This window comes from Saccostrea echinata, unplaced genomic scaffold, assembly GCF_033153115.1.
Source record: "Saccostrea echinata isolate AGI-Se365-2 ecotype Australia unplaced genomic scaffold, CSIRO_AGI_Sech_v1 ptg000030l, whole genome shotgun sequence".
NCBI lineage: Eukaryota > Metazoa > Mollusca > Bivalvia > Ostreida > Ostreidae > Saccostrea > Saccostrea echinata.
In genome coordinates, this window is record NW_026889779.1 from 29,006,804 (window position 1) to 29,017,305 (window position 10,502).

The following is a 10,502-nucleotide window of genomic DNA, read 5'->3' on the forward strand; positions in this document are numbered from 1 at the left end:
CCTAGGGCAGGGGTGTCCCTAAAAAACCTTGTTTTAAATCATTCTTCAGATCAAAATCTATCAAAATTTCATAATTTAAATTAGGGGTAGGCCTGCCCTGAAGGACTTCTTTTCCAAAATTTACGCAAAATTTAGTGCTTTAACGGATAATATACTGTCTTGACCAACTTTGTAGGTTAATTTCAAAGTTGCAAATAAAAAAAAAAAAAAAAAAGGTTCAAAATGCAAATTTGAAAAATTTAGACAAATATACGATAGAAAACAACTAAAGAACATTGATTTTTAAATGTGACTTTTTCAGGAAATTGTTCTCTCCTATAGGTCAAATCTTTTGTTATAACGAAAACATCCTTTAGTATGAAGTTTTAGTAGTTAAAAAAATACAATACAAGAAGCACTGCTCTTGCAAGCCGTAGGATAGGTATGACCCCTCGACCACAGAGGTGTAATACTGGATAGCTATTTTAAACCCCAGAAACTTGGCGAGACACTTAATCAATATTATGCACATGTAGTTTTATGAAATATAACTGGAGAAAAAAAAATCCATTAAAAATAAAATTCCTCTTTTTTAAAAAAAATTAAATGTTGACACAACTAGACTTTTTTTTATTACAATTTTTGTGAAGTTTCATTAAAATTGTCTACTGCGAGAGCACCTGTGAAAAAATTACAGAAAGTACATTTGTAACCATATGTCGCCCCCTCCCCCTCATATATAAGTACTGGCATGATATTTTATAGCAGAAGGGGTAAATTGGCTCTTGAGGGAATCGCACTTTATAACTGTTACACAGAGTAGGGATTTTCCCGGAAAATTGAATGTGGTGTGAGATTTCTGATGAAGGGGAAATTATACTCAAGAGCCAGTTTTCCGAAAAAGAGGGGAAAGACCGATATAAAGTTCTTGTTTTAATTTTGGGCTTTTGTATTGATATGTTTTTTGAATCGGTAGATAGGTTCTAGAATTATAGGAGATAGCTAAACGGGAAAAAAAATTAAATGGCCTTATACTGAATTAAACTTTTCTTGTTTTTTTTTCTTCACCCCAAGTAGTTAAGCTCTTTATAAATGGGGGGGGGGGGTACTGACATGCAAAAAAGAAGGGATGGGGATGTTTCGCTATTAAGAACCCTACTAAATTGAAACAAGAGGCCCATGGGCCACATTGCTCACCTGAGTAACTTTGGCCATGCTGTTCATTACCAGACTCCCCCCTTGTAATACCTATTGTGGCCCCACCCTCCCCCAAGGGGCCATGATTTGAACAATTTAGAATCTACACTACCCCAGGATGCTTCCACATAAGTTTCAGTTTTTCTGGTCCAGTGGTTCTTGAGAAGATTTTTAAAGATTTTTCCTATATATTTCAATGTAAAACTTGGGATTCCCCCTATTGTGGCCCCGCCCTACCCCTGGGTCATGATTTGAACAATTTAGAGTGTACACTACTTGAGGATGCTTCCACATAAGTTTCAGCTTTTCTGGCCCAGTGGTTCTTGAGAAGAAGATTTTTTAATGACCCCACCCTATTTTTGTCTTCTCTTGATTATCTCCCCTATATATTTCAATGTAAAACTTGTATTTCCCATTGTGGCCCAGCCCTACCCCCGGGGGTCATGATTTGAACAATTTAGAATCTACACTACCCAAGGATGCTTCCACATAAGTTTCAGCTTTTCTGGCCCAGTGGTTATTGAGAAGAAGATTTTTAAAGATTTTTCCTATATATTTCAGTGTAAAACTTGTATTTCCTATTGTGGCCCAGCCCTATCCGCGGGGGTCATGATTTGAACAATTCAGAATCTACACTACCCCAGGATGCTTCCACATAAGTTTCAGCTTTTCTGGCCCAGTGGTTATTGAGAAGAAGATTTTTAAAGATTTTTCCTATATATTTCAATGTAAAACTTGGATTCCCTATTGTGGCTCCGCCCTACCCCCGGGGGTCATGATTTGAACAATTTAGAATTTACACTACCCCAGGATGCTTCCACATAAGTTTCATCTTTTCTGGCCCAGTGGTTCTTGAGAAAAAGTTTTTTAAAGATTTTTCCTATATATTTCAATGTAAAACTTGTATTTCCTATTGTGGCCCCGCCCTACCCCCGGGGGTCATGATTTGAACAATTTAGAATCTACACTACCCCAGGATGCTTCCACATAAGTTTCAGCTTTTCTGGCCCAGTGGTTCTTGAGAAGAAGATTTTTAAAGATGTTTCCTGTATATTTCAGTGTAAAACTTGTATTTCCTATTGTGGCCCAGCCCTATCCGCGGGGGTCATGATTTGAACAATTCAGAATCTACACTATCCCAGGATGCTTCCACATAAGTTTCAGCTTTTCTGGTCCAGTGGTTCTTGAGAAGAAGATTTTTAAAGATTTTTCCTATATATTTCAATGTAAAACTTGGGATTCCCCTATTGTGGCCCCGCCCTACCCCTGGGTCATGATTTGAACAATTTAGAATCTACACTACCCCAGAATGCTTCCACATAAGTTTCAGCTTTTCTGGTCCAGTGGTTATTGAGAAGAAGATTTTTAAAGATTTTTCCTATATATTTCAATGTAAAACTTGGGATTCCCCCTATTGTGGCCCCGCCCTACCCCCGGGGGTCATGATTTGAACAATTTAGAATCTACACTACCCAAGGATGCTTCCACATAAGTTTCAGCTTTTCTGGTCCAGTGGTTCTTGAGAAGAGGATTTTTAAAGATTTTTCCTATATATTTCAATGTAAAACTTGGATTCCCTATTGTAGCCCCGCCCTACCCCCTGGGGTCATGATTTGAACAATTTAGAATCTACACTACCCCAGGATGCTTCCACATAAGTTTCAGCTTTTCTGGTCCAGTGGTTCTTGAGAAGAAGATTTTTAAAGATTTTTCCTATATATTTCAATGTAAAACTTGGATTCCCTATTGTGGCCCCGCCCTACCCCCGGGGGTCATGATTTGAACAATTTAGAATCTACACTACCCCAGGATGCTGCCACATAAGTTTCAGCTTTTCTGGCCCAGTGGTTCTTGAGAAGAAGATTTTTAAAGATTTTTCCTATATATTTCAATGTAAAACTTGGATTCCCTATTGTGGCCCCGCCCTACCCCCGGGGGTCATGATTTGAACAATTTAGAATCTACACTACCCCAAGATACTTCCATATAAGTTTCAGCTTTACTGGCCCTGTGGTTCTTGAGAAGAAGATTTTTTAATGACCCCACCCTATTTTTGTCTTCTCTTGATTATCTCCCCTTGTGAGGGGACTTGGCCCTTCATTTTAACAATTTAAATTCCCCTTTACCCAAGGATGCTTTGTACCAAGTTTGGTCAAAATTGGCCCAGTGGTTCTTGAGAAGAAGTCAAAAATGTGAAAAGTTTACAGACGGACGGACAGACAGACAGACGGACAGACAGACGGACAGACGGACGGACGGACGACGGACAAAATGTGATCAGAAAAGCTCACTTGAGCCTTCGGCTCAGGTGAGCTAAAAAAAAAACTAGCCAGAAAAAATAAAATTCAGAAACCCTTTTACTTTTTCGTGGAGGGGGGGGGCTCTCATTCTCATTTTAGCAAAGAGAGAGAGAGAGAACAATAACGTGATATGTTTAGATATTGCTGCAGCAAAATAAAAAGGGGGTATCGGCCTTTGAATGAAAATTTTCAGAATATTTAAAACAAAAGATTGTTCTAAAATAATTGGAGAAGGACTTTTTACCCTACTTGGTACTCCGGACCTGCAGAAAATTGGAAAAAAAAGAGCACGGCGATACAATTTGACGCTCCCGACGTCATTCGTATATATGTAGTGTGTAAAATGACGTTTTTCGTACCTGTGACAAAATGGCTACATCTATATTAATGCTTGCGTTTATTTCATGTAGATGATAACCGTAAAAATTATGTTATTATCTAATACAGTATGAAATGTTCTTTCAAGATACAGTAATGATTGGTATATATATGACATTAATTTATGTATATTTGATATGTAACTGAGACATATTAAGTAATAGTACAGCGACTCGTACGTGCATAACAAAATGGCTACACTTAACAAAGCCTTACTAATATTAACGTATCAGCAGTTATATAGCAATTATCAACATAACTAATTTTAGAAACATATGTACTTAAAGATTATTCATCAAAATTTATCTTTGTGTGGCATTTATGTCTAGTACACATCGCCATGCGGGCTAATGTCAACTTTAGGAAACGATTTTTTCCTGTTGGACATATTACTTACGCACTGTAGATACAGCCCAAACTCGTGAAATTGAGAAAATGATGCTAAAAATTCAACAATATCACAAAGAATGCATACATATTATTGTATTTCCTAAATTTTATTTAATTTAGAGGATTGGAAGTGGATCTTTTTATATCTTGTAGTTGCGCGAACAATAATTTATGTAACGTTGGACACGGGAATTTCGCCGTAATAACCAATAATGAATAAAGCCATATCATAGCTAAGATATTTTTATATTATTAAAAAGAGAATTTTTAGAATAATTTATTACCTTGGATAAAATTAATTAATTTCATTTTTAATTTCTAGTATCTTTATCATCTTGAAAACGCCAGTTTCTTTATGACATCTAAAGAGTCAGATTTTATAGTACCAACACCGTGCGCAACGTCTTACGTCTTAGGTTTGACGCGGTGCAGCGAACGAGAATCCAACCAGGGCCTCCCGATCACGAAGCCAACGCCCTACCACTAGGCTACTGTGGCGGCACTAGAAAAGCCAAGGGTCTTTTGGATGAGACATTAAATACCGATCTTTCGTGTCAAGGTAGGCGTTGGCGATAAAGATCCCTCACTGCTACGGCCGTAAGCGCCATGCATATGTTAAAATTTGTTGGACTTCACCTAACGTCTCTACAGAGTGAAAAATTCTCGAATGAGACGTTAAACAACAGGCACGACAAAGAACCCTCACTGCTCAATGGCCATGAGTGCCGAGTATAGGTCTAAATTTGAAGCCCTTCACCGGCAAACGGTTACGTCTCTATAAGACTGAAAAATTCTCGAATGGGACGTTAAACAACACACAATCAATCAATCAGTCAATCATTCACACCGCATTATAATGCTTGCATGACAATGTGACCAATTGTGTCACTGCTATTCTTAAGAATGTTTTTTTTTTCCACATATTCCCATGTAAAACTTTGATATCACATCACCTTGATACCTTCACATACTTTTTTTTTTTAAAAAAAAGAAACATCCTCTTTCCCCTTTTACCCCACCCCTTCCAAACTTTGGATAATTACTAAAATTTACATTTAAACAATGCAGTTTCTGTCATAGCAATAAAAGGATTAGGACGCCAAAGTCATATGAAAATTTCATATATTAGTCGTTGGATTATTTGGAAATGTAGGACGCAATACAAGAGCTTTACTTTTCTTTCGCTTCCAGTTGCTGTCTTACTGCAATTTTCCCTACTTCACCAATAAGAGGGATACAAACTGATCTTATAGGCTTGATGGGGACGGGTTTATGAGGCAAAGGATTTTAAACTTGCCTCATGATACGAACTGTCAAGATTTCTGTCTCCCTGGACAGATGAACAATTCAGCTTTATTTCAGTTCTTTGGTTCTTATGTACATGTTGAGTCAACATTCGTAACATTAACTTCACGTAAATTTAATCAGAGATTTGAGAAGTCGAGTGGTTAGTCTTTCTGAGTTGATATATTCTCTTTATACTTAGAAGAAGAAATCCATCAAATAATGTCATGTTTATTATATACAATAATTATATTTTATTGTTTTACTAATGCACAGATACTTAAATACGCTTATGTTGTTCAATTTTTATCTTTATTAGATGCAGTTGCTGACGGAGTTTGTCAATCTCCAAGTTGTTGCTATTTCGTCGTAGCCTTAGAGACACGTGATCACTTAGCGCCACCTTGTGGTCTGTAGGGAAGTCCTCATCTTTGTCGTCTTCCACTTCCTGTAGTTTGGTCCTAAGCATTCTGTTTTCCTTCTCCAGATTTTCTATCTTGGCAAGACATTTCTGGAAGTTCTCTGAACTCATTATGTGTGATGGGAAATCTAAAAAAGAAATATAATGCGATATATTTATGACGTAAAGGATGGTATTATCTGTCAAATAATGTCTAATCCATTTGTAGAAACGATTCAGTTGTATTGCCACTGGCACTGAATGTTTCATTCTCAACAAACTATGCGAGTTAAAACCTGTTAGCGTTAATGAGTAAAGAACATACGTTTAATCAAATTACGATCTGAAGAATTCTCACCTACTGCATCCATTGGTGCAAGGGGCATGAAATTATTGTCAGAAAGGTATGCCAGGTAAACATGCCTATCCTCATTGCCGTGGACATAACCGTGCGGATAAAATCTTAGCTCCTCTGTGTCTTCAGTACCAACAGCAACGACATGTAGGAGAACTTGGTATTTATGCGCTACTGCGTAGGCAAACAATGCGTCTGGACATTTCGTGCGAAGATATAAACTCCACTCTCCCCCATCGATAAATCCAATATGTTTTAGCTGAAAAAAAGGTTTAATTTTAGGGATATACAAACAAACCAGATACATTTAGTCAGACTGTTGCAACTTTCTTCTTATAAAGTAAAGAATACTACTGCTGTGGCGATCAAATGACTGACCTACCGAAAATTTCGGTGGGTTTTCGTGAAGAAACTGAATAAGTTCATTTTTCATGTCTTTCTTTCGCAGGTCGTAACTTAATGCGTCAATGATATTGCAGAATTTTCGTTTATCTTCAGATGGACGAAGCATAAGATGATATAAAACACTTTTCATTTTTTCGGAGTCGGCCTTTAACGTTCCTTTTCCCGACTGTGGTTGCCTTGGCTGAATACGATTAGGTGTGTTTAAGGTATAATTTTTATTTTCTATTTCTGATTGCTGTTTTTGAGTTTTCTTCTCACGGTGTAAGTTTAAATAGGACCTCTCAGATTCCACTGTACTGGTAGTAGTTCCCGGCCTTGATAATTTTGGCGATGAAGAAGGCGAGTGTAATTTCTTTTGTTTTTGCACTGCTTCTATAGATTTGTTATCCCTCGGAGTTTTTCCTTTGGATTTTCTATCATTTAATGGAGAACTTAAAGTAGAGTTTGAAGAACTAGATGGTGATGTTATGAGGTCTTTTGGTGTTGATACTACATGTTTATTTACTTCGCTACCGGTCCTGTTATCTTTATGTGATTTTGAATCACCGTGTTTTCGATATATTTTAGGAGACACCTGTGGCGAATTATACGTCCGTTTAATTTCCTCATGTAGGTGACTAAGAGAATCTACATCTTCTCTTTTGGCGTTTTGTTGGATGTCAAATAAAATATTCATAGCTTGGTTCAATTCGAAATTCTCTACTTCTAAGAGATCCTTATCTACAACAAAGCAAAAATTTAATGAGCATAAAACGAAATGGAATATGATATCGTTTATCACCATGAATCAATAGAATCGTCTGGAAACTATACCTCCCCTGACAATTTCTGTCAAATTATTTCTTCATATTTTGGTTGTATTTTAAAATCGATATAAATATGCAAGGCGCGATTTCGACATGAAAGCACTTTTGTCCACATACAGGAAATAAAGCATACCTCATTTATTTAAAATAGAGTCCAGAAATATAAATCGAGATCGGCTTATTCAAATACAGGAAAAACATAATATTCATTTATTAATTCATTTTAAATAAATTCAACTTTTTATTTTTGTAATTACTAATCTCATGCAATATTCACATGTTCAGGTCATGGTTATTCATTGAATTGTCTGGTTTTAGGGGGGAGGGATTTTATGTGAAAAATATGAAATCCGGAACCAAAGTCTTTTTTTTTTATTATTATCCATTGCATTATACACAAAACCAAATCAAAGTCTTAATGTCAATCAGACTTATTCACATAAATTGATATACATTTTAGATACATTTTATTAATGAACTATGACAGCCACCGAATTTCAAACTTGTAGTGTATAATGCCTCAAAGATATTCCCTCCCCCCAAACACTTCTTCAACTGATATAATTGATATAAATTCTTACCTTCTAGTAATCTCAGATCGCGGACAAAGTCGAAAAGAGCGTCCTTTACTTGGTAGGTTTTCGGAGATAAGTGTTCTTTTATCCAGTTCAGCAGGATTATTTTGTCCTTCGTTATCGAATGTTTCTTCTCCCATTTTTCTTTTTGAAGGTATCCCTGATGTTGTAACCGATCTCCGAGAGTTTTAATGTTGGTCAGCGAGGAGTGACCCTTTCCACAACACAGCAATGACAATACATGGTCAATTACTCTAATCGCTTGTGTATTCTTAACTCCGTCTGTCTTATCTTTACTGTCACTTCTATCTTTTAATTCCATTGTGGACATCACAGCATTTCAAATAAGTCTCTGACGAAAACAATATTAAAATATTTAATCGCTTCTTCAGAGTCGGGCACAAATTAAAAAAAAGAGAACCATGGATTGAGAACAATTCTTTTTACATACATAAATACGGATTATTCTTTATGCACTAGATTAAATGCACAAGAAAAATAAATTTGACTTCAATACTACGGCACCTTTAGACATACATGTATAAAGGAAAAATAACTTTTTATACTTACCACACCAGGTTCCCGAAGTTTCCTCTAACCTGCATAACTTAAAATCCATTCAACTTTAAATGGTGAACTTTTAAATGGAAGTCAATATTTTCATTAAACAGAGAGTAAATGAAAGGTGATTACTTGAATCAAAAATCTTTTCTTTGCAGTCTGGTCTGTTTAAATGACCAGTGTTATCGCGCGCCACTGTCAGCTAACGGATATACTTTCTGAATCTATTATCGAAAATCAACAATTTCACACAATGTTTTGTTTGCTCGTAAGATTGCTCCATATCTATTATCTGTGTTTGAATAGAAAAATCTCATAGAAGACAACGTCCCAAAACATTGCAACAATCAACAGTCAATAACTTCCTAAAAGCATCTACATTTTGTCCATCAATACAAAGAAATGGAATTGTGTTTACCTCTCCCTAAACTTTTATCCAAATGGTTACTTATATGGATTGATCTGATAGTGTTTCAGTCTGTTGTTAAGTTTTAAAAGCTTGCTGTGATTAAAATTTCATTGAATATGACAGGTAAAACAAGGACGCTCGTATTTCTGTTAAACGATACGAAAACAATTTAACTTGTCTGGAAAACCAGGTTGGAACTGTACATGTACATATAAGGATTGACCTAAAGTAACCATATCTTATGTGCGATTTTTTGAAGAGTATACTAATTAGATGTATATTTTAATTACATACAGTTCTACTTCTGATTGCTAAGGAAAGATAGTTAAAACCTTTAGCTGCTTTTTAAACTTACTGAAAATTAATAATGGCACGACAGCTGTCAGCTGAAATTCTATACCATTATATTTAAGATTTTCAGTATCAATAGCTATCGACATATTTCTAACAAAAACGCCGTAATATGGTGCCATGCACTTTAGACAAGGAAAACAAAAGAAAAAAAAATATCCTTACACCAAGTCGATCGCATTCATCTTTCTTTGCGTTAAATAGCATTCCATTTTGTTCTTTGAAAAACGTTTATAATCATAATTAAATATATTAACTTAAATGTTCATATACTTAGATTTAACCTCGATGCATAAACTCCATTTTTGCACTTAATTTTTTGTCAGCGTTACTCTGCAGGTTTTAGAATTGATTTCCACGATGGACCTAGAACTTGTCATAATAAATCATTCTGTCTTTATCTTATGATTTATTTGTTTATTTGTTTAACGACCCTTTCGAGAATTTTTCACTCATATTGAGACGCCATCATTTGCCGGTGGAGAGCTGCAAATTTGGACATATACCCGGCACTAGGGCCATTGAGCAGTCAGAGATCTTTTTTGTGCCAGCACCTACTGCGACATGGGAGCTATAGGTTTATACGGTCTTAACCGAAAGACCGGTCTCCATATCCCGCAGTGGGATTTGAACCCGCGACATAAGGATCAACTCCTAACTTCACGACTCTAGATCAAACGCTTTTTCTTATCAGTTTCCAATATTTCTCTGTTTCAAAGCTATGGTGGACACAATTACACATACATACATACACACATGTTGACAAGGTGATTTCTATATACTGTATTTCTTTCGACATTGTATGAGTTATTTTCAAGTCATGAGCACTTTCTCTGATTTTCTTTCTTATTAAACTTTTGAAATTTTCATGAAATTTTATGAACTCTCAGACCTTAATTTGCTTTCTTATATGGTTTCCAGCCCAGTCTGTATGGCACGCCGATTGCTTCAAAATTATTTTCTGCACAACGATCACGATTTTATACACGAGCTTGGTGGAAAAATATACACGAGTAAAATAAAAATGCACGTATCGGTAAAAATTACACATAGTTTGGAAGATTTTAACACAAACATCACGAAAAATACACGAATCCGAAATTTTTTACACG

General features: G+C 35.9%; 1 protein-coding gene across 1 annotated transcript; it reads right to left on the reverse strand.

Moving 5' to 3' along the window:
- Positions 1-5,789: 5,789 nt before the first annotated feature.
- LOC133196672 (uncharacterized) lies at positions 5,790-8,927 on the reverse strand. The gene is made up of 5 exons (XM_061332531.1): positions 8,640-8,927; positions 8,076-8,421; positions 6,666-7,408; positions 6,287-6,542; positions 5,790-6,077 (listed from the first exon to the last, which is right to left on the reverse strand). Exons 2-5 carry the CDS (start codon positions 8,398-8,400, stop codon positions 5,809-5,811), a joined length of 1,593 nt encoding a protein of 530 aa, XP_061188515.1. The 5' UTR covers positions 8,401-8,421; positions 8,640-8,927; the 3' UTR covers positions 5,790-5,808.
- Between the last annotated feature and the right edge of the window lie 1,575 nt (positions 8,928-10,502).